Below are 23,945 nucleotides of genomic sequence, written 5' to 3' on the forward strand. Positions count from 1 at the left end.
AAAAGTATGTTAGCAGTGTCCCGCCTCTCCTTTTCTTTTTTTTAATCAAAGGAACTGACCACACAGGCATCCCTTGGAGCTCTGTTGAGTTAAAGGGCTGCCTGAGGCGGTAGGCGATTCTCAAGAAGCAACAAAAGGGGGAAACAGCACACTACTATCATGCCTTTTGGGGCGCCCCTCTCCTTTAGTTCCTTACTTACAGGCTGGTTCCCAGCTGGCAGCCTGCCAGTAGGAGTCAGAGCCTGTGATTAAGGAACAAAACGAGAGGGGCACACTGAAAGGAATGATAGCAATGCACCCCATTTTTCTTGCTTGGTTCTCACTTCCACACACCTGCCCCGCACTCAGGCCACTGCCCCTTTCTAGAGCCCCTCCTCTCGAATCCTCTTCCCACTTAAAGCACTGGGTGTCTGACACCGTCACTGGCAGGCGGTGGCACTCAATGCATTGGCAAAGAATAGCACCGGATTCGGTGCGTAGAAAATGACTCCGGCTTCAAGTACCGGCAGGCGCTTTCTTCTTGTTCTTCTTCCCTTTCTTCCTCTGGTTCAGCTGCTTGAAGGCCTCAGCGGCCTTTTGGAGTTTGGCCACAAAGAACTCAATGTCATCCAGGGTGCAGTTCAACGTTTGCTGTAAATGAGAGGAAGAGAGAGTCACTCAATGCCATTAGCGCCCAAGGAGTTGTCACAGAGGTTGTCAAGGCCAGCTGGGGACTGTGGTTCCATGTATTTCAATACAGATCCGACCCATGCCCTTTACCACAACGACACAGAAGTAGTCTCTACCCCACATCCCCATGCCAATGTAGCTCTTCAGGCCCGTCTACCCTAGCCAGTGATGAGGTGAGTTACGGTCAAAGGCTTGGAATGGCCCATGGCACAACACAAAAGTGCCCCTCCCCTCCACCCAGAAAATGTACCAGATGGCACCGAGATTCTGGCCACCTGAAACAAAAACATTCCAAAGTCAGGAGGAGGGGCCAGTGAACAGTGCGGGCATCCCATCAGCGCAAGGGCTGCAGGGGGTGTCCATTAGGCACACGAGAAAGAGCCTAGAATCTCACTCACCGTTTCTTTCTCAATCCGCTGAGCCAAGGCCTCACGCGTCTCTTCCTGTTCTTGGGAGCCGGAGCTTCGACGGTCAAACTCTGTCAAACACAACAAAATGGTGTCAAAACACTTGCTCTCGGACGCACCCAGGGACACGGACAACTCCTGCCCCATATCAGAGAGTTCCGGCTGGAATGGGAGGGGGAATAGCAGATACACGTTTTGAAATGTATATATTTTCAGGTTGGCCGCTTGAGGTAGAAACCACATGTAGCAGATAACGGTTCAATGCCCCTTTGAGTCCCCTCGACACATTAGGGTGATTTTGAGCACTTCCTCTTAATGAAACCGACCAACACAAAACAGAAAGACAAATGTTTGTATTGGTTCAAGGATCCGCCAATCTGAGGCCTGGAGAAAGCAGATACCCAGATCTGGAGAATATCCCATGCTGGGAAATCGGGTAACCATAGACTGGGGATCCTTAAATGGGATCTGCGATCCACAAAGAGCGCACGTCTACACCGTGCAACATCCGGTTGAATACCTATTTCTGCTTGTGACGAAGGCGGGATGACACGATTCTTGGCGTTCTGGAATCCTCTACTCGCAGGCTTGGGCGCTGTGGGCCCCGGTCCTTGAGGGGGAATGATGCTTTCTCGCTGCGTCTTAATCTTCTCTTGGTTGACTCTGTTGGGGAACACCAGTCAGCAGTCAGATACACACACTGCACAGTCTTTGAGGAGAGCACAAGCAACAAGCAAGACTTCACCTCCCTCCACCCTATCCCTATACACTACTGGGAATCACGCTTGCCTTCTCCCATGTAGGCATGTCCCTACAGGGGTCACAGAGGGGGTCAGGCACTGCGGAGGCCTGCTAGAGACATCACGCCACACAGTCACCCCGTTCCGTTGACCCATACCAAAAAAGCTCATTTGAAGCTCCATTTTCCAAGTTCCATTTATTTATTTATTTGTTTATTACGCACCATAGCCCGCAGGCATCAGGGCGCTCATTGGGAAAGCAAGTACTTTTCCCATAACATAATAGTGTTTGTTTGTGCTTCATCAGTCTTTCACATAAAATCTGAACATTCGAATTCACAAATATTTATTTTTTGAAAACGTTTGACCATTGACGCAGATTACTAGAGAAGAATAGGAAAATTCGCCTGTGAAGCAAATTCAAACTTTCTGCTGATCCTAAGAGCGAGTGAGGTTTTCCCCACTGCCATCTCCCAATACCACACATGGTAGAACCGTGGTAGATGTTAGATGTGTGTAATCTCCGATTTTGCTCCCCCTTAGGCTGACCAGGTCACAGAAGGCGGGAGATGCTGGGGTGCAGACCACGAAGGAAGAAGCAGCTGAGCCTGTTGTGGGTCAGAGCATACTGCCACAGGCCACCTCTGCAGTAATGGCTGAGTGTGAGCGTACCCCATATAAGTAAAAATGGAACAGCTCTATCCAGCCCCGAATTTGAATTTTGGGACCCCCCAGGTCCATCGCTATGATAGAAAAAGGAAACCTGCAAGTTCCAGGATTGCGAGTACAATTGGATGAAATGCCAGGGCTGGCAAAAGCTATTGGACACGGCACGATGCCCTCAGCAGCTATTATGGGGACCATCATAGGCTACAACACCTTAAAGCCATCCTCCACACAAGGAGTGGCTGTAGGGAAGTTTACATTTTTTTGCAACAGGCGAGCTGCCTCCGAGTGGCCGTTATAGCCAAGACAGAGCCAGCTCTGTACACTATTGGCCCTGCTCCAGCCTTTCTAGCCGGTCAGGGGATGCCTCCATTATTGACCCTTGCACTATTTCCCCCTCTGAGGGTACAAGACAAAGAAATCGGAGCAGCTTACCATTGGAAACCATTTTCTTCTTCAGTAGATTTGGACGCTGCCAGTCATAGCACAATGAAAGGGGGTGGGAAGATGGCCAACCTAACATGGCCGGCTGAACTATAAGGTAATGGTGGCAACCTCCCCACGATGCCAGCCGGCAAAGAGCCTCACCAGAGCAAGCAAATATTCTTTTTATTAGGCTGCGATTACATGGGTAGAGAACAAATCCCACTGCATTTTGGGTGACGAAAATCCTTGCATGAGACTTGCATAAGGAAACCAAAGTGATTTTGGCACACAGATCCAAAGGGTTCAGACTTACTTCAAGGTCTGTGGGCGCATTTTCTTCCCGTGTTTCTTGTCTGCAAGGGCGCTCTCAATATCCGCATGGATCATCTCAGCCTGAGGAACGGAACAGAGGAACATCAACAGCTGAAGGGGGCAGCCAACATGGCGCCAGTGCATGACAGTGGCAATAGCGGCAGCTCTACTAACATGCACTCGGGCACTACAGTGGTAACAGAGGCAGCTGTACTAACATGGCAGCAGGGTGCTACAGTGGTAACAGCGGCAGCTCTACTAACATGCACTCGGACACTACAGTGGTAACAGAGGTACCTGTACTAACATGGCAGCAGGGCACTACAGTGGTAATAGCGGCAACTGTACTAGCATGGCACTAGGGCACTACAGTGGTAATGGCGGCAACTGTACTAGCATGGCACTAGGGCGCTACAGTGATAACAGAGGCAGCTGTACTAACATGGCAGCAGGACGCTACAGTGGTAATAGCGGCAACAGTAATAGCATGGCACTAGGGCGCTACAGTGGTAACAGAGGTGGCTGTACTAACATGGCAGCAGGGTGCTACAGTGGTAATAGCGGCAACTGTACTAGCATGGCACTAGGGCGCTAGAGTGGCAACAGAGGCAGCTGTACTAACTTGTCAGCAGGGTATTACAGCGTTAACAGAGGCGGCTGTACTAATTTGGGACTAGCCAGTGCTACAGTGGTAACAGAGGCAGCCGTACTAACATGATACTAGGGCACTACAGTGGTAATCGAGGCATCTGTAATAACATGGGACTAGGGCACTACAGTGGTAATAGCGGCAGATATACTCCTAGCAGGTCCAGAACTTTCCACCAAAGTGTTTCAGTGTTTCAGGAAATTTCCCCCACACAAAAGCAGGTAGGAAAACGATTTTCTGTAACAAAACTCGAGATTTGTCAGAGTGGTAAAACATCCAGTATTCTAAAATAACCTGCTGTTTTACTACTACTACCACCAAAAGTCATAATCAGGCCCCAAGTATCATGTGCTCTTTTGGACCACCTAACTGTGCACTGAGCAGGGTTTGATGGGGTGTGCAGTGGTCTTGGCCGGCCTGGAGCGCTAGAGCAATGCAATCGCATAAACTTGCATCTAGCCTATGCCCGCCATGGATTCATGTATATATGTTTCATGGCTTTATTCCTCTTTTGGACCTGCCACCTTCTCCACTAGCCATCGTAAGATCTTCTGCCGCATGGCTTCTCCGGGTTGGGTCATTTACGTTAGTGATTGGTACAGTCCTTCAAGTAAGCATGCATATTTTTATCTTTGAGTTTTGTCATTGCCCTCTTACCAGTTGCCACAATTCTCTCAGCACAGCTTGGCTGGAGTGCCGGGGCTGTTACATTTAGACGCATATTCACAGAATGTTTTCCAATGGGGGGGTTGCCATTATAAAACGCTTCTGTGAATTAGGCCCTTAGTTGGCGTTTCTTGACAGGGACATACCGCGGGGTGTTCTTTGTAAACCGGGTAACTGACACTCTATAAAGGTTACTGATCATGTTTGGGTTGAGCAGAGAAAGGGACCTTTGAGTTGTTGTGGAGTCCTACACCAAACATAGGCGATTTGATCTGCAACCATCAGTAGACAAATAAAGCACAGGATTGAATATAGTCACGACAGCACTTTAGACTTTTTAAGTGTCTCCTTGGAATTATGTTGTTTTTCACTTTTTTTGTATGTGTGAATTTATGTCATTTTTCTATGATTACTGAATAAATTGAAGAATCCTTTGAATCGTATCAGGGTATCTATATTTTTATATATCCCCCGCCCAAATTCATACTGTATTATTGGGTATATTCTTCTCAAAACCTCATTTCTGACTACTAAACGTCCGTCCACCTTTTTCTCTTTCAGATCCAGATTTCTGGGTGACAGCGCTTGTGTGATTTATGGGGTGATGAGACAAATTAGTTGCGCTGCTCTTTTTGTTCTGCGAATAGGCCTGGGTCAAGATTGTGTGCAAAGTCCTGCTTGAGCCGGTCTCTCTTGCCAGGAAGCGGCTTCTAGCTCCCATTTTCCATGAAGCCTTTCTCTAGCGATCCTGTCATGTTTCTGCACCAGGCCCAGATTCAGCAGGTCCTGACGCGTGCACGCATCATGGCCTGGGGCGTCCCATTCAGATGAACGGAGCACACAGTAGTCCCTTTTCCTGTTTTTGAATGAATGCTTGTGCGCTATCCTTTTCGATTCCTTGTCCATTTTCTATTTTTGATGGCCTCTAATGGGGTCTCCAAGATGTCCCTGTCTGGCCTCATATTTATGTTGCAGGGTGTGCGAGTCCTTGCGATTCCTCCACCACCCCCTTCCTGCCTGGTAAGCAGGTTATTCATCTAATTTCATTACTTGGTAAACCCCTGGAATCCCATGCCTGGTCTTATTGGTGAGCTCTGTTCCTCTATCCCTCGCCTACACTTGACCATCATCGATTTAATTCTTCACTCAGTCTTCTCAAAAGCCTCAGAGTGGAAAGCCAAGCCCTCATACAAAATTCTATTTTTGACCATCATTTGCTCACAGATGACTTGACTTTCTTTCTTCACCGCCCTTGCCATTTCTTTTGTCGATGGCTACCTCTGCTGTCCTCCCTTTTACCTTTCTAGACCTTAGTGGTTGTGGTGATGTCTTCAGTCAAATTGGTCTTCTGGACAGGTTTGCCGAGCTCACCTAATGATGCGTTGAGAGCAGCACTTCGATTCTTCTCCATTGATAGTGTGTTCGGGAAGTCCCACACCGCACATAATTCAGTGACAATCCTCTTTTTCTCAAGCAGCAGAGCCTTCCTGGTGATCATTGTAATACCAAAGTTGGTTTTTCGAGTGGGGCTTGGAACTAGGGTAAGCTGTTCTCTGGTGCTTCTTGCAAGTGGAGTTTTCAATTTCCGAGAAGACATGTTTGAGCAACAAAACTCCTGCTGTATTGGTTGTCCTAACAGCCAAACTGCGATCATGCTGCATGGGCGACGCTTGGGCATTGAAACAGTACACATGAGCACTTGATCAGAAGGGAAAGGGGACTATAAGCATTTTCAGCAAATTATTAGGAAAGACGGCTAATCAGTACTTTCTGAATTTACGGTACAGATTGTCTTGATGGGACTGATCCTAGTGATTGAATGAGTGTTGCATGGAAGTCAATATGCCAATCGCTAAAGGATAAAAGGCTGAACTGGGTCTGCAGGATCTTACAAAGCTGTGGCAGAATTATTAACCCACTGAGCCATTAGGTAGGCATGCGGTCAGTTGCTTGCATGAAGTGAGCATTTGTGGAATTGCTTGAGTTTAAAAAAAGTGAATTCATGCCTGCTGCTGGTCTAGGTAAACAGCGTTACCTTAAGACAGCTATGGCTTTTATTTTCAACAGTTCTATCAATCCTGTGATATGTACATTTGTTTTCTCCATTATAAGCATGAGCCTACAAATCCCAGCATGCCGAGCGATGTTAGTAAAAGTTAGGAGACTAAAGTTGACCCTTGTCACATGGGGCAATTTGGTAGTGATTTGACATTCCTTTTTTATATGACACAATGTACAAACCTAGAATCAATTTAATTTGCATAATGCATTTTATAACAACATAAAGCCGCCAGAAAACAGAGTAGTTGAAGTATTTTAGGATGCATTTTATATCTGGGATTGCATACTCCATAGCATAGAATGCCTCAAACAGTTTGCCAGCTAGCACAATCCCGCAAAATAGCTCTGAACCCTTGAAGACCTTGAGTACAGGTCTGCATGGTAAGGCCCTCAACAGAGAGGGTTAAATCATGTCATTTGTGGAGAAGATTGTTAGTGAAGCTGCCAATTACCCAATAAGAATGTAACTAATGACACAAGCTCATTCACAAATTACCACTGCACAAAACACAAGATGGCTAATTTTGATAACCCTCAACCCACAGAAAGACAGTTCATCAGTGCAAAACCTTGAGTTTGTCAAACCCACTCCGTAATGACCCTGGCAGACTCGGCTAAGCGCGTGCCTTTCCCTACATGCTGGTAAATTGAGGCTATGACACACTATGCCTCAGTGCTCCCGCATTCCACCGGGCCAGCCTGCTCCTGTCCCCCACTCAAAGCACAGTGCCGGGTGGGAGTGGACACTCACCTCCACATCGCAGTTGAAGAAGTGGATGTCAGGCTTGCTCTGCTCGGAGTCCTGGCACACCAGCAGCAGGATGGAGGAGTAGCGCATCTGGTTGAGGACTGTTTGGCAGTGGTGCAACGTCGACAATGGAAAGTTCTCCAGCTCCTCCTGCAAGAAACAAGAACAGGATGAAAGGAAGATGTGTTGGCCCCACCCTTTACCACACACGTTGTCTTTCCATCTTTTCCCCCTCGTGCAGTGCATTGTGGTTTTGTTAGGCCGACGTGGATGGTGAAAACTCACGCTGAGTTGCAGAACGGACCTAAAGAGGTAAATTCCTTTGAACTATGAGGCTGTTCTAAAGTGGTAAATGGATTCAAAAACTCCCTTGAGAGACCATGCCACGCTAAACGGGTCAATTGCTCCAAGAACTGGTCGTAAGCAAGGGAATCTGTCTCGGGAGGATAGCTCAGGGGCAACGTGCTTGCCTTGGAAGCAAGACGACACAGAGCAACACAGGTTCGATCCCCGGGTGCACGCTTAGAAACCTCTGTGTATTAAGTGCGTTATAAATAACCTATCATATCATATATCATACAGTGTTGAATTTCTTCCAGAACATTCCAGGAGTAATGGTATGCTGAGCTTTTAGAAAACGATCAACTATGAACTGCTCTCAAGAGACCACACTGGAAAGGGAGCCCGCTGTGGGGCCCCTTCAGCGAGCACCTGGAAGAGAGAGAGAATAGACTGTGGTGGCCTCACTTGATGATAGCAAATGGCGGAAGTGGAATAGGATAGGGGATATCAACTTACGAACTAATGAAATGGTGCTTTGTAGCTCCGGCGTAGTGGCATTTCAGGAAAGGTTTGTGGTAATTTCTCTGAATGGGGATGCTTTTTTGCATTTGTATTAGGAGCTTCAACTGATTTTACTGTCATGGAATAGAAATAAATACAAAATTAACAGTACTCTCCTTGAGCTGTGATGGTCGAAAGTAGTGCATTTCTTCCAGAATGTTCCACCAGGTGGTTCAAGTCTTTTAGGACTTTTCACAAACTAGTGAACTTCTCCTAAAGTGGTAAAAGTGGTACAAGTTATTCCGGACTTTTCACAAGCTAGTGAACTGTCCTGAAGTGCAACAAGTCCTTTCAGACTTTTCACAAGCTAGTGAACTGTCCTGAAGTGGAACAAGTCCTTCCAGACTTTTCACAAGCTAGTGAACTGTCCTGAAGTGCAACAAGTCCTTCCAGACTTTTCACAAGCTAGTGAACTGTCCTGAAGTGGAACAAGTGCTTTCGGACTGTTCACAAGCTAGCGAACTGCTCTGAAGTTTTAAATTGTTTCCAGAGCTCATTAGGCTCAAACATCTTGATAACAATATTACATTAAAAAAAAAAAACTTGCTTCCAAAGCTCGTCGTAAATAGGCAAACTGCTCTAGAGTGATCAATGCCTTCCAATTCAGACAGAGTTCCGTGTATGCCATTGGTGTCTAACATCACAAACTCATAACTGCTCTTAATAAGAGCAACAGGATGGTGTCCAACGAGAACACTCCTTTTCCATATAGATGCACCATTCGCAGGTCGACTAAGAAGCTGGAGGAGCAAATGAAAGCTAACAGGGGAGGGGGGTCACATTTAAATCACATGAAACACGTTATTAAAAAAATAGTTTCTGAATGACATACTACATACACAGACGGGAGATAAAGTGCCAAGAAAGACCCTCCCTATGTAAACATGCTTGTGCAAAATACAGCATCACAAACATCACATACATTTATTATGCACTTGCATAAATTGGAGCAAAATACCAATAAATGCAGCAATGATAAAATTGGCCAAACACTACAGACCACGGTCTAATGTCAGACCATTCATAGCGGAAACTGGTCGACTAGAGGGCGGTGGGGGAAAAACGCAACAGTGTACATTTTCAAGATGTCCCCAACAATGCATTGGATACCTTCCCTTTACTAGTTTCGACAGGACCATCTTTTAATGCAGCAAAAAGAATGTCCGTCTTCTTCAGGACCTATTTGTAGCCAGCCGGCTGCATCCCTTCACTTCTTTAACCAGGGACGTGTGCCATGAAAGGTTCCTTCTAGGCATTCCTAACTGGCTCTCTCATCAAGATTTCAACGTGGAACCACTGCCATCGTCATTTTAAATGTCGTGTGCAAGTTCAGCATCTCCTGCGCCTTAAACCCCCACCGCTCTCATGAACGAGCAGGAAAAATGATGGTGGATAGAATGTTTCATGGAGACTTCACCTGGTTCCTCAAGTATACAAATGCTCAAGGGCATCGCATATTAGTGAAAAACTGCACGCTGTGGTGCATTAGAAACATATACAAAAATAATTACTAAAATAAATAAGAACAGCTTCCCATGGATGTAAACGCCACATGCGGCTGATCCGATGCCTGGCGTAGCGCTGGATATGGCAAATACACTCTGCAGCATCAACCTCCTGAGGTCAAAAGAGTCAAACAGCTACTTCATCTTGATAATATAGGTGGACATCCTCAACCCATTCACAGCGATGAATCCCTGGTTGCAGCCCCGATGGACCATCTCTGCAGGAAGGCCCCGGGATCGATCCCCCTTGCCTGTGACAGAGGAAGCCACTAGCTAAGGACTGCGTGTTTATTTGAAAACCGTGGCCTGCTTCCCCTGCAGGGCAGTCCAACAACAGGATTATCTTGGGTTTGAAGTGCTACTAATGCTCACTAATACAATGGAACTCTGGTACTATCTAGGCTGCACTACTGCAATAGTCTCCCTTAACCCCCCCTCTCTTTCATTTTAAGCCAAAAACCTTGGAGTCATCTTCGACTCCTCTCTTTCCTTCCTCCCTCACAACCAGGACCTTGCTAAGAAGGCTCACTTTCAACTCCGCCTCTTCAAAGGAATCCCTCCTTTCCTCACTTTCCCCCAGAAGCTCAACGCCTCTAGTGCTGTGGTGCTCTCTAGGCTAGACTGCTGCAACAGCCTCTTCTCAAATCTACCTGCTTCTTCTTTATGTCCCCTCCAGCTAATCCAGAATAGGACTGCAAGACTTATCCTTGGCCTCAAGCCCAGGGGCCACATCTCTTCAGCCCTAAAATCTCCCCACTGGCTCCTGGTTGCTGCAAGGATCAAATCCATACATAAGGCTGTCTGGGGCCAGGGACCATGCTATCTACAACTGGCTCTTACTAAATACTCTCCACCCAGAGCTTAACGTTCCTCCGGCACCAACTCTCTGCGCGTCAAGCGCTTCGCTAAAAAGTAAGCTCGTGGCCGATCTCTTTCCTTGGCTGGCACCCTCCTAATGAAACAGCCTGCGCCTCCCACTTCATCTTGAGCGGGACCTCCTCAAATTCCGGAAGCTCCTCAAGAATTTCCTTTTCACCTCCTCCTTCCCCCTCTCCCTCCTTTGCTAATCCCCACAGTCAACGAGATTGGCAGGGCCCTTATGTGTCCACCTGGGTCTCTGCCTCCCACCCCCAATCGCCGTCAGCCTCTGGCCACTCCCAGCACTTGCCTCGACACCCACTGGCCTATGCTATCACAGGTCTGCACTATCTCTGCCAGTCACTTTGCAGCTGCTTGCAACCTACTCCCCAACACTTCTCTCTGTGGTAATCTTAGCACGTATCCCCCTCCCTAATCCCTGCTCTCTCTGCACTTGCACGCTCTGAAAGCTCAGTAGTATGACAGCCTCTCTCTTTCTATTTGCCTTTCGTTCCCATGTTGCCTCCCCGTTGCCCTGTGGGTGCTTTGAAACACAATTTGCTGCTCGCCAAGGAAGATATTTACAGATAATAGAAAGCAATGTATTAAAGGAAACCTGTACTGTAACATCAGTGGTTAGTGGCAGGGAAAAAGCCTTGATGCTCTGGAGTCCGGGAGCCTGCAGACCATGCTAAGTGCAGCAGTGCATGGTATAAATCCCACTAACATAGCGACTACACTGTAGCGGGTCCTGCAAGGCTTTTCATGTACCCACGATGGGTAACCAGCCTCTTCCTTAGGGTGTACAATGAAAAGCGTTCCTATTGTGTTAAGCTGCAGGCCTATTGATCAGGGATAGAAATGTGTTTTTCTCCCCTGCAGACAACATTCTGCAAAATTGAAAACTTCAGTTTTGTGAAGTTGAAGCGTTTTCAAAATATTCTTTCTTGATTCCATTAACTGCATTTTTCTAATTCACATTATTGTATGTGGTAAAATCTCCCTACAAAATGAACAGGAATCCTTCTGCAAAAGGAAAGTTCTAAAAGAAATCAGAGTATTTAGCAGAGGATCTCTAGTGTCCTCTGGGAATCCCTACGTGGGTTGGCTGATGACGACCTCCGGTGCCCTCAGGGAATACTTGCATGGGTTGGCTGATGGTGATTCCTCTGGGAATTCCTGGGTGGGATGGCTGATGGCGCTCTCTGGTGCCGTCTGGGAATTCCTGGGTGGGTTGACTGATGGCGATCTCCGGTGCCCTCTGGGAGTCTATGGATGGGGTGGCTGATGGCAAGCTCTGATACCCTCTGGGAATCCCTGGATGGGTTGGCCGATGACGAGCTCCAGTGCCATCCGGGAATCGGTGGATGAGTTGGCTGATGGCGATCTCCGGTGCCTTCTGGGAATCCATTGATGGGTTTGTTGATGATGAACCCCACCCCCAGCGTCCTTTGGGAATTCTGGGTGGGTTTGTTGATGCAAAGGATGACATGAACAGACCTCGTCCATCACAACAAACACATACTTGTTACTCCCTGGGAGCTTCCCATTGCAGAGAGACACAATGCATGATAGGCATCCTGATTAAGCCAATCTCAGCGTAGACCAGTCTCCTACACAAGGTGGCACTCACGGCAGGGATGAAACGGGTAAATTTTAGCACAGACTATAGAGTTCTAAAACAGCTATAACCTAACACACACGGATGCCTTATGCAGTGGATGCCAGCCGCCGTCCGATATATTGGCAGACAGAAAGGGCATGTACCTCAACAGCAGGTCCAAAGGGACCTGTCCAGACCATAACTTCCGGGGACCCTTGGCGCAAATATCCCTCAACAGCATGCACAAGCGGCGTTCCAGGGGCCACGCAATTATGCACACTTCCTCACTGTGTTCTTCCTCACAAGTGTGCCTAGAATGACATGAGCCCCTCCAACACCTCTGCGAGAAACTAGCTCCCACATTGATGCACACAGGAAAAGCAGACATAGGACATAAAGATGCAGACACAGGATTTACAGATGCAGACATAGGATACCCAGCCAGTCCCTCTCCACCCAAGTAAATCAGGTAGAGTCTTGCCTGTGGGTTCATCACCCTCATCACCAACCACCGACTCTAGTATCTTTAGGGAGAGTCTTCGAGTCCGCAGGCCATACTTTTTCAAATTTTGAACGGGATGAGGTGATGAGCAGGATGTATGTGGAGGGAGGACCGAGTGGAGGAACAGAAAGCCACAGGAGGAGCGGCGAAGAGTAGCTACAGGGAGAGATGCGGATGGAACAGCAGGAAGCACAGGGAGCAATGAGGATGAGCGCAAGAGCGGTACAGGGAGTCTTGAGTAGAACAAGACTAGCAGGAACCATAGCAATGAGGAAAAGGAGACAGTTGTAACCAAGTGCCCTGAAAGAGCAGGGCACGCGAGCAGCAGATGCGGGAAGTGCTGTTGAAGCAGGGCAATGTAAATGTATGAAGCGCCCGAGTGCTTGACAAGGCCCTGTGCTGAATATGGAGTGAGGAACCACAAGTGCACCAGTAAGCGGTCCCAAAGCAAAAGCAATGAATACATTCTATATACATAAAGTAGCAATGATAGCAGCCATTTCCCCTTTTAGATGGAAAGGGCCATTCACCGATACTGAGCACTGTGCCAGGTGCCCAATCCAATAACAGGGTTTACCTCGGTGCCGCAGTCCAGCAGCCGCAGGGACTTCTCATTCACCTGCAGCAACATCTCCTGGGTCCAGATCTTCTCCTTGGACTCCAGCTGCAGCAGCTTCTTGATAGCATCGTCCACCGTCACGATGGCCTCACTCTTATCCATCACAAATGTTGCCAAGTGCTGTAGGGAGACAAGTGTGACAGTAGAGTAAACCTGCCTCCAAAATGCAAAAGGGCCAAACAGCTTTAGAAAGCATCATCTGTTTTAGTTTCTTTTTTTTTTTTAAGCGCTTCTCGATGAGAGGATGATAAGATTTATTTTGTATGCAGATCATTCATTACATTTGAAAAAAAAGTTTTCGGCTGCACCGTGTTGTCTTCGAATAGCTGTTAAGGCTTCCAGTGGGTTAAACAGAGTGGTCCCTCTATTAGATTGTATATAAACAATGCAAATGCGCAGAGAACAAATGACATAGACATAGGACTAAGGGTAACATGCATGCAGATGAAACTGACTAATTACAATAGCAAAATGGCAGTTTATGCCATTATGCACCCGTGCAAACATGCGTATTTGGGCATGAAAAAAAGTAAAGACAAGAGTTATGGTGCGCAGGCATTTCCCTGGTGGGGGCGCTCTTAGTCTATCCATGCACGTCCTCATTTCTTGAAAGCACCCCCTTTCCTTGTTTATGGGATTCCTTTTATCCACCTCCCCACCGCCATCTTGTATTCAAAACTAACCACTTTTATGCGTGAAAATACAAAACTGCCACCACTGTGTCGACAAGTTCCATTTTCTTTCCCGTGAACAGTTTGGTCTTCTAGATAAGCATATACGTTTCCTTCCTGTGATTCCTTTCACTAACAAGCTGCAAAACAACATTATAAATGTGGAACCATAATACAACATGACATGAGCCTGAAAGCCAGGACTGGCTGTCCGTTCCATAGCTTACATGAGACAACTTGCTATCTCTGCAATGCCTTAGTTATCACACCACTGACGTCATTTATGCATTGCTTCACAAAAGCATTTATTCTGGTTAAGAATCAATATCTGAGAAGACGTAAAGTTTCCCAAGAAGGTGTTGCGGGGGGGCCTCATTGATCAAACGGAGGGTCCCTATTGGAAATGGATTACTTTCTTTAAATTGATCCTGAGAGATCTTTAACTGCCAGACTGGTGGAGTGAGTATTGGAATTGTCCCCAGGTGCTCTGGCAGATCTATAAGCAGGAAGGAGGGCGGGTAGGGTAAGTCGGGGAGTAGGAGAGTGGGAGAGGTGGTGTGCTGTTGGCGGCTTCAGCAAGGTTTACACTGAGTGCTGGGCTTTGGTGCAAGTATCAGATCGGGGGAGACCTTGTGTGCTGTAGGTGCTGTTTATGTGTTGTTGATGCAGCGTGGGAAAGTGCGTGCAGATTGCTGGGAGAGAAATGGTTGTGTGAGTTTTATGTGGGTTGAGTATGCAGAAAATTGAAGGTTGGGTTAGTGGGGGTCTGTATCCCGATTCTGATACTTCTGGTTCCGTTTGAGCTGTATCCCTGTGGGTGGGGTTGTTGCTGGTTCCTCATAGGCCGTCTCGCTGTGGTGTGTGATGGTGCTGCGCAGATCCAGCTGTATCCTAGTGAGTATTGGATGGAGTGATAAGCATGTCTGAACCTTTCTTTCGGGTGTGGTACTGGGTTGGTACTAGCTATTCTCTTGTTATCTAACGTGACAGTGGTCCGTTGGAGCTATGAATGGTTCAGGGTCAGTGTGCTGTTGATGAGGCATCCTAGTGCTTCCGTCTTGGTCATTGAAATGAAAGGGCTAGTCTAAAAGGTAAGGTTAAATATTCGCGTAATGCGCACTGAAGCACTTTATTCATTGTCTGGCGGTAGGATCCCAAGCCCGGTAATGAGCGGGCCGAAGAATTTTCACCAGGTGGATTCCCCGCAATGCCAACGGCGCTGTAGGCAGTGTACCACCTGCTTGGGGATGCTGGGGCAGTCCCCCTCCTAGTCTCTTTCCAGATTGAGACGTCAGAGGAAGCCCCTCAGCTGAGCACAGAGTATCCTGTTGCCATGTCGGACGCCTTGAAGGAGGGTCTGAGGGGGATAGCACCAGCCAAGGCTTTAGGGGCTTTTAAAGCCACCTACACCCTCATACTTTCACAGACTCGAAAACTGGCTTCTGCTGAAGCACCATGGATGTGGGTGGGGGCCGGGCAGGGATGCCGCAAGCAAAGCCAGCGGTAGCTCCGCCTCCCAATCGGGGCGTGGGGGGCTGCTCGCAAAAGCAAGCAATAGCCTCCTTATGCTAACCTTAAGATAGATGTCTACTTCACGTCATTAGAGTGGCTCACGCAGATGGGGGTGTGTGGGGAGCGAGGGAGTGTGGGTTTAGGGTGCCTGATGGTCATTATTTCTAATTCTACCTGGAATCACATCTGCTTCCTAATCCTGCCTGATATTTCTATTTCTGATCCTGCCTGATCTGGCCATGTTCCTAACCCTTCCTGTGTGTTATACATTGTGTGTGTAAGAGAGTGATTTAACTTGACCCTTCATGAAAAGAAGTTGTAAAACATGATGGTGAAACGGCGATTGGGAACGTGGTGGACAGGACATGCATGTGAAGAGGTAAGAACACATCTGGCATGAGCTTTGGTGTAGTCAGGACACATGGGGCTGGTATTGGGGGGGGGTCGCAAAATTAATTTAGCTTAAGGCTGCAAAAATCCTTGCACTGAGCCTGCACACAGCTCAGAAAAACTCCCACAGAAAGTGCAGAATAACTCCTTCAAACAATACAGAGTGTCCGAAACAGTGAAGGCCAGCTATCTGAAATAGTATGGGCAAACAGCAATGATCTGTACAGGAAAGAAACAGCTCCAAGCTCTACAGAAACACTGTTGCAACAAGTACAAGAAAACATGCAGCAAATAGCACAAAATCAGTTGCTCAAGCAGCATGTCAAAACAGCAACCGAGCAACCGTGCATCAAAGAGAACAATAAAGCCTCTGCAACCAGTACAGGATAAAGGAACCCAGCAAAAAGCAATCCAGCAAAAAGGGAATCCAGCAAAAAGGGAATCCAACACCAAAACCGCTCCGAACAATGCAGAAAGTCTGCCCCAGGTAACAACACAGCCTCACACGGTACTTAAAAAACGGTCAAGGTGGCACGGCACGTAAAGGCAGACTGAACCACTATTCAAAACCTTCTGAAAAATATCAGGAACACTAGATCAAGCATTGCAAGATAAAGAAATAATACCCGCTCATGCTCCGTTTGCTCTTCACATGCAACGTGAAGAACTGGCGCCACCTTGTGGGCCTGCGGGAAAAGATCTCAGTTATATACTGTGTAACCAAAACAACGCGAGTGTTCCTTCTTCATGGCTTTGGTTCAACCAACATGTGCCCGTCGAGTGCCTCATCTCTCAGCTGGACCACAGGTCACGTGTAACGTCTAACATCCAGGAGTTTCCGTTTCAAGGGGAAGATTCCAAATCAGAAGGTGAACCAAGGTGTGGCAGCAGCGATTGCCATCATGGATTCAGAATTCACCAATAGCCATGCCAAACTAAGAGTCTGCTGGGAACCTAGTGTCGAAGCGGTGGCTGAGGTTTCAGAAGGCAAGAGACGCAGTCCAAGTGGCTGCCTTGCATGATAAGTGAATGGGTGCACAATGCATCTGGCTGCACTTGCAACGACTCCTTCCATTTGAGAGGCATACTGAATGCAATTGCATTCAAAGATCTAGGTCTATGGGGGAGCTTCAGTGAGCACTGGATGCAGTTGCCTGCTCGGAAATAATTCTCTGCCTAGGTGACAGAAACTGGGCGAAGGAAAGGTATCCTTGTGAGGAATTCGACCATCCGCACAGTGGTTGTGCGCTCGCCTGGGCTTTTTTTGAAATTTTAAATGAAATTGAATGATGGTAGATCAACCCTCGGAAAATGTGTGGGGCTAATCCACACACTTTTTTCTATGCTCACCACACGCCAAACACATAGATTGGTGTACTCTGGGTGGACACAGCCTACAGGAACAGCCCCCCTGTCATATTTAGTTGGGTTATGAAAGGAGGAGTACACAATGCATCTCCAGAATGGGGAGGACCAAACCTTGCCCCTGCCATGACCAGGCTGATTAACAAAGGCTCCATGGATCTGCCATGCTCTTTTGTTGGGCCTTGCAGCTGGTGGCAATGATTAACATAACATACTAAGAGTGTACTTCCAACAGGCCCGCATGGGGCCTTGCTGCAAAGATAACAAAGGAGACAGGAAACCCCCAACAACCTTTCATATGGAACTGTGCCAACCTGAAGCCAGCTCCCACCCTCGGTGCCATTGACAGTGAACTGTCATGTCTGTGAATGTGCGATTACATTAAGCCTCCCAGCAGGGGGACCTCTTTCATCAGGTAAGAGAATGTGGTTTGCAGGAGCCACACAGTCTGGTCTCGCTGCAGCTTAAAGAGAGACCTGTTGCTTTAAACAGGAACCACAGAAAGATCCATTAACCAGGGAGACTCTTTGATCAACAACAGACAGGAAAATGGGTGGGACTTAGTATAACATGTTTTCACCCCTTTGCCTTTCCTGTTGCAAAGCACTCTGGTTATGACCTCAAACATACAGGGGATTGTTGGTACAGAGCCCAGGATTGGTTCATTAAGGTGAGCTTAGCTTATTCCAATCACTGTGGCTCATTTGGCTTTTTTAAAATTTATTAAAACAACCTTAGGCACATACATGTATAAAAAGAAACAACTTACACAACGTCATCATTATCCTACATAATAAAAACAAAATCACATCTAATAACAGTTAAAATCAAAAGAAATCACACCATACATAGAATGCAGCAGCAGTAATAACCAATGGTTTCACAGATTAAATAGAACTCCAAAATTGATCTGACGTGACAAATACAATATTGTGTAACAAACCCTGATAGCCTTTGGTATACAGAGATCATAAAGCAGGACACCATGTTAGAATATTACATGGAGTTTCCACAGTAGTGTTACAGAGCCCACAACGTCTTTCATTAAGCGGTATATTCAACCAACTACCAGTATACTTCCTAGTAGGGAGAATATTAAATCGTAGATAGATTAGGAAACTTCTTAGCTTCTCATCACAGAGTTTAGTAAAATGGGTACAAGGCGTTCTAAGTTGGTGGCTCTGGAGAATAAACTCACCATGACGTTTCTTCCCCTGCAAATTATTTATGGTCTCGAAACTATCCCAATAATGCAACCTTTTTTTTAAAAACAACGTTTGATCAACTATAAGGGCAATGTTATTAAAATGAGACCAGCAGGTTCCCTTAATGCGTTAAGAAATCCATTCAGACAGGAGACCCCCCTCCTTGTGGTGAGAAGTCCCATTAAAGTGCAATCTCCAGGTAAACAAGCAGAGAGCTGGCTGTATAATTTACATCGCTGGATTGGCCAGCGGGATCTGATTGACATAACACCCAACTCTCTTCTTGCTGCCTCAACAGGAACCAATTGCGGCACACATAAAATGGAGCGCAAGATTTTCCCTGCTGCGCTCTCAAGACAGTCTACCTATATCTCTGGCAGTAGCTCAGGGTCGTACAGTAATCCGGCACAATACTAGTACAATATATAGACAACATCCACTCTACATTATTGCCTCCTTTTAGTATGATAAACCTTTTAATTACAACCCACCTCCTCCAAATTTTGGAGAGGATATGTTCTTTGTAGAAAGGCTTTGCTGGATGGGATTTTATGAAGAAGCCTAGGTAAAGGTAGCTATCAGCCACCTCCAGACGATGTTGATTTAATTTCTAGATGAGTTTGCTTCACTAAGTTAGTTTACTGCCCAATATCAATATTTTTGCTTTAGTTTCGTTAACGAACAGATGATTCCGCATGGAAGAAGCGAGAGTATTTTCCGACCGCTGCAAACTAATGGGGGCGTGATCGATCAAAACAGTATCGTCTGCATAAAGAATCGATGGTGCTGCTTCTTTTCCTATGCAGGGGGGAAAGTTGCGCACCAGGCCGAGAGCACTATCCATATCAAATATATAGATATTAAACAACAGGAGCGCAAGCACGCACCCCTGCTTCAATCCCCAATTTGTGTTTATCTGCTTTGAAAGGGTAGCCTCTTGATTCAGTGTAACGGCCAAAGTGTCAAAGTATAGGGACTGGATAAAATAGAGAAGGATGGGGTCCAAGCCCAAGTTCTAAGTTTGTGCCATAACAAAGGCAGAGAGACTGTATCAAACGCTTTAGTGAAGTCTATTAAACATATAAATAACGTTCCATTCGATTGTCTAAAGGTTTTGTTGGACAGATAGTGTAAGGCACAGAGATTGTTTATCATGCAGTGACCCTTTCTAAAGCCTGTTTGGAATATACTAAGAAGATGTTTCTCTTCTGCCCATTGAGAGAGTTGCTTTAATAATAGAGATGCAAATAATTTAGAACTAGAATCAAGCATGGCAAGCAGTCGGTAATTGAAGGGGTCCTCCCTCCACCTCTCTTGTAAACTGGAATCAGGATGGATTCCCTCCAGCTGTTAGGTATCAGATCACTTGTCGTGAATCGATGGAATAGATCAAACAGTTGGGATGCCCAAAATCAGCGTTGGGCTTCAGGCTACGTTTGCAATGGTATTAGGGCTAGGGGCCCTAGATGACTTCAATGTGTGTATCAATACTAAATGGTTGTCTACGTCCCGACTAAAGATAGACCCCTTCAAAGAATCATCAATGGGTGAATCAAGTTGTTGGAAAGAGAGTCGCAATATAGGGAGGAAAGATGTTTCAGACATGTTTATTAAGATACCATATTTAATACCAAAGTACCTACATTGGATAAATGCTGTCTGTAATAAGTCCAACCCCTCCTGTTGTCATTGGATTTCAGCAGGCCAAATATGAACTTCCAGTTTACATTGTGCCCGTCATGTCTGTGCCATCTCAGCCAGTTGTTATCCTTCGTGCCAAGGGCAACAAGAAATGTGGCCCTCTCAGGCTCAGATGTGGAGGTGTCTTTCCTAATCTTAGTTCTTTCTTTATTATGAAGCCTTTTGCATTGGTGTATGGCCGTATCAAAGACGCCCTCTCGGCGACGCTGAGAGTTTCCTCTCAAGGGTTTTAAATTTAGACGACCATCCATAAACATAATAAACACACACAAAACCCATTTTCTCTAAGCCCAGCTTCCAATGAAAGGGATTCTATCAATGCAGACATCTGTCCGACATTAGTATCTGGCCATATTAACCGGTTCCCTTGTAAGTTCACCCTACAATTAGGATCAACCCACTTAAAATTAAGAATGTTGCAAAGGGTTTATGACCATGAAATTGGGAAGTGATCACTAATTTGCAATTCTGTTACTGCAACAGGACTAGCACCTGTACATAATGTGCGATCCAGGAAAGCAATCGACAGATGAGTAAGTGCTGTTAATCCACGTCTTTTTCAGGTTTTTACCCCTCTTTGACTTCCTATTGAATTCCTATACGAAGGCAATTGAGTTGCACAATTTCCCCCATCCATGGTCAGACCCGTTTTCCCTGGGTATCATGCAAGGAAAAGGTGCTTCAGCATCATCGGAGTCACTGCAGGTCTGAATTTCAAAGGAAACATGCGCATTAAAATCACTGACAATAACCACGCTGCCGCCTGGGAACTGTTAAAACTATGCCACTGCCAAAGCGTCTACATTTTCCAGGATGATTGTTGCCCGTATGTCTGGAGGATCATATATATATATATATATTGACAATCAACAGGCCACTGTTAGATAAACAATCAATTGTGGTATACACCGAGAGCATATAAGGAGAAGCAAATTCACATATGTATATTTCAGCATTGAAATGGGTTTGGCTCCACCCGCCCCACCCCGAGGCACAGCCTCTGCCGTTATGGTTATCAAGGCAGCAATGAACTTTATACCCATTAGCACTGAAGCATTCTGTCAACCATGTCTCTTGTAGGAGACGGAGATCACTTGTTAAGATAGTGGAGATGCCCAAAGGATTAGTTCTAAAAGAATTGTGCCCCCGCGTGTTCCGAGTTAACCATTTACAAATGGACGGATTGAGAGAGCTTCTATATGGCGCACACTCAAGAGTGTAGGGAATCCAACTAGCCACTTCCTCAATGTCCCTCCTACTAGACAGAGTTTGTGCAAAAGAAGCCAACGTGTTATTTTCAGGCTGATGGACTGATTTTCGTTTAATTGACGCAAGGAACGGCTCATTCAAGTGGAGTACCAAAGAATCACATTTATGGCAAACTGTTAGTTGGAAGCCTAAACTACTAAGGTCAGAATGGTGTGAATTCAATAGAGCCACCACCGCAGCCGACGAAAATTCAATTATAGCCCAATTAGTAGGGCTGTCAGCCTTGGGTAGTTCAATATATTTTATGTCCTCTGAACAGATGTTTTTTAGGGCCTCAACTTCATCAAAACTCTAAGAGAAATCGTTGATTCAAAAATGGGCTGCATTTAGTGGGATAAAGCTTTTCTAATTTGACCCATTTTCCAAGTGACCGAGAGCTGCCACTTTTGAGCGCATCAGAAGTTATTTTAGCTGCATTGCTTTGCATCGGGTGCAGAGTGACCAGTGTTTCTTGAATATCACTCAAGCCCACCAAGAGTGGGACAAATAAAGGTCTATTATGATCAGTAATACACTGTACGGCAGGGGCGTTGCTAAGGGGGGGTTAAGGGGGCGGCAAAGGGGGCTATAGCCCCTGATCTTTTGGTTGTAGCCCCGAATAGAATCTCAGGAGCTACAGCCAAAATGCTAGCTAGCCACCAGTCCAAACAGTTCCAACATCAGCTTAGCCCCGGGTCTTTTCCAGACCTAGCAACTCCCCTGCTCTACGGTGTTTCGGTATGATACACTCAGGGCAGCCTGTAGAACTGGCTGCACCCACTTGTCCATGGGCCCCCGTAAAAGTGCGTGTCTCGATCTGGCATTGGCCGCGAGTCTTAGAGCTGCTTCCGGCTCAGGGACGGTGTGCTGTATACTAGCAAGTCTCGTGATGGCCAGAGAAGGTTCGAAGCATGCAGCATTAACTGAAAGGGGGCCTATTTTAATGGCCCCTCCGTTGTCTTTTCCTGCCAGGATTGCAGTTGTTAGTAACCACCCTCGCGTCACAGGCCTGTACCTCAGCCAACTTCTCCACTTCCGGTTGCATGACCTTTGCGCTTTACCCCATCCTTCACATTCGATACGGAATCCCGTTCGACAACAATTTTTTCTTGGTGTATAATGTCCAACAAATCAGAGACTGATGCATCTCTACTGATGTATAAATGGACATTTGAATTTACAAGAATAACGATAACAATCCGCCCAAGGATGTAGTTCAAATCATTTTGTTCATTGGCCATCTTGGAGCATAAAGAAAAAAGTGCAACAACAGATGAGGCAAAGGCATTTAAAGTATTGGTTGCACAAGTGAGCTCCCTAGGAATGGGGACTGGTGAATCTCTGCTTGCACTGAAAGAGCCATGTCAGGGTCACTACTGCTTGAAAAGGAGCGGGATGTACTTGATAATAAACATTCCAAAACTGGCGTGCCGAGAGTTGCGCACCATTCCCGTTATTATACATAGATTCTGAAGTCATCATCTGCCCTGTCTTGCCTGCTGGTTCTCGTAGTGCCATGCAGAGCTTCAGTAAATAATTATTGTTGTCGATGGGTGGGGAGCCCACCATGCTCTCAATGGGTTCACCTTGCCTTGCTTAGACGCATGCACTTCAGGCTTTAGAAAAAAGCCTTGGCATCTAGCAGCCTGGTGGGCTGGGGTTAGCAGAGGACTTTGAGCCCGAGCACGGCCCTGTCTCAGACACAATTTTCAGAGCCTGCCGGGCCTCAGCCCTGGGTAGCCCCGACCCACTTAAAGCCCTGCATCTATTGTAAGGTCCGTGCACAGCAGGACGTAGATCATAACCAATAACCAGCAGAAATGAATCCCAGAAAGGCTGAGAGTGGGGCCATAGAAAGAATGATGGTGAGGGGGCAGGCGGGTGGGAGTTAAGGTGGTGGGCAAGTGCGGTACCCGACACACAATGCAGAGGGCGCAATACAAAGCAAGGGGCCTGAGTTTCTGTCACTATATCAACTTTTTCCTCCACCCACAATTCTCCTCTAGTGACTCCTGTGAGTTCCGCGCAGATGAACCCGCTTTAGAGGCCCAGCAGAATTGCTTGCAGAAAGGAAATGGATTCCGTGAAAGTCTAACAATGTAAGTCATGACGCAGTACGAATAAACACATTTAAAAAGGAAATAAACGATATGCATCTAACATGTGGCCAGTGTGGGGCCGAAAAAGTTGTTGTGAGGTTCTACGCTATCATATCAACCCACATAATAATTTCGCTGGAATAAACATCGTTTATAACACTGCATGCCAAAAACACTTCCCACATATTCTCGGACCGGGTTCGTTTATTAATCTAACCCCAGTGCTAGAAAATTTGGGGAAAGAGCTGAACTGCGGCCAGGGTGCAATTAGGAATAAATATCCTTTCAAAAAGGCTTTTTCCATTGATAACATCCGTGATTACCGTACTTGACCATCAGGATCATATATTCACCTATAACCACTAGATGGCAGTGAAAGACAATGAATGGTGCACCCAGTCCGGATTTCCCGTATCACTGAACTACGTTGTGAAGTGACGGCTTCCCAGCAGGCTCTGTCTATGCAAACAAACCAGTGGG

At 46.5% G+C, this 23,945-nt stretch overlaps 1 protein-coding gene across 1 annotated transcript in view; it reads right to left on the reverse strand.

Moving 5' to 3' along the window:
* Positions 1–23,945, reverse strand: part of EPS8L2 (EPS8 signaling adaptor L2) — a 473,245-nt gene that overhangs the window by 87,182 nt on the left and 362,118 nt on the right. Inside the window, exons 5-10 of the mRNA XM_069624038.1 lie at positions 13,233–13,394; positions 7,348–7,494; positions 3,222–3,301; positions 1,597–1,739; positions 1,068–1,147; positions 504–630 (exon numbers count right to left, since the gene is read on the reverse strand). Coding sequence (XP_069480139.1) covers positions 504–630; positions 1,068–1,147; positions 1,597–1,739; positions 3,222–3,301; positions 7,348–7,494; positions 13,233–13,394 — 739 coding nt within the window. The remainder of the gene's footprint in view (positions 1–503; positions 631–1,067; positions 1,148–1,596; positions 1,740–3,221; positions 3,302–7,347; positions 7,495–13,232; positions 13,395–23,945) is intronic.

This window comes from Ambystoma mexicanum, chromosome 11 (assembly GCF_040938575.1).
Source record: "Ambystoma mexicanum isolate Mex_15411 chromosome 11, UKY_AmexF1_1, whole genome shotgun sequence".
Classification (NCBI taxonomy): domain Eukaryota; kingdom Metazoa; phylum Chordata; class Amphibia; order Caudata; family Ambystomatidae; genus Ambystoma; species Ambystoma mexicanum.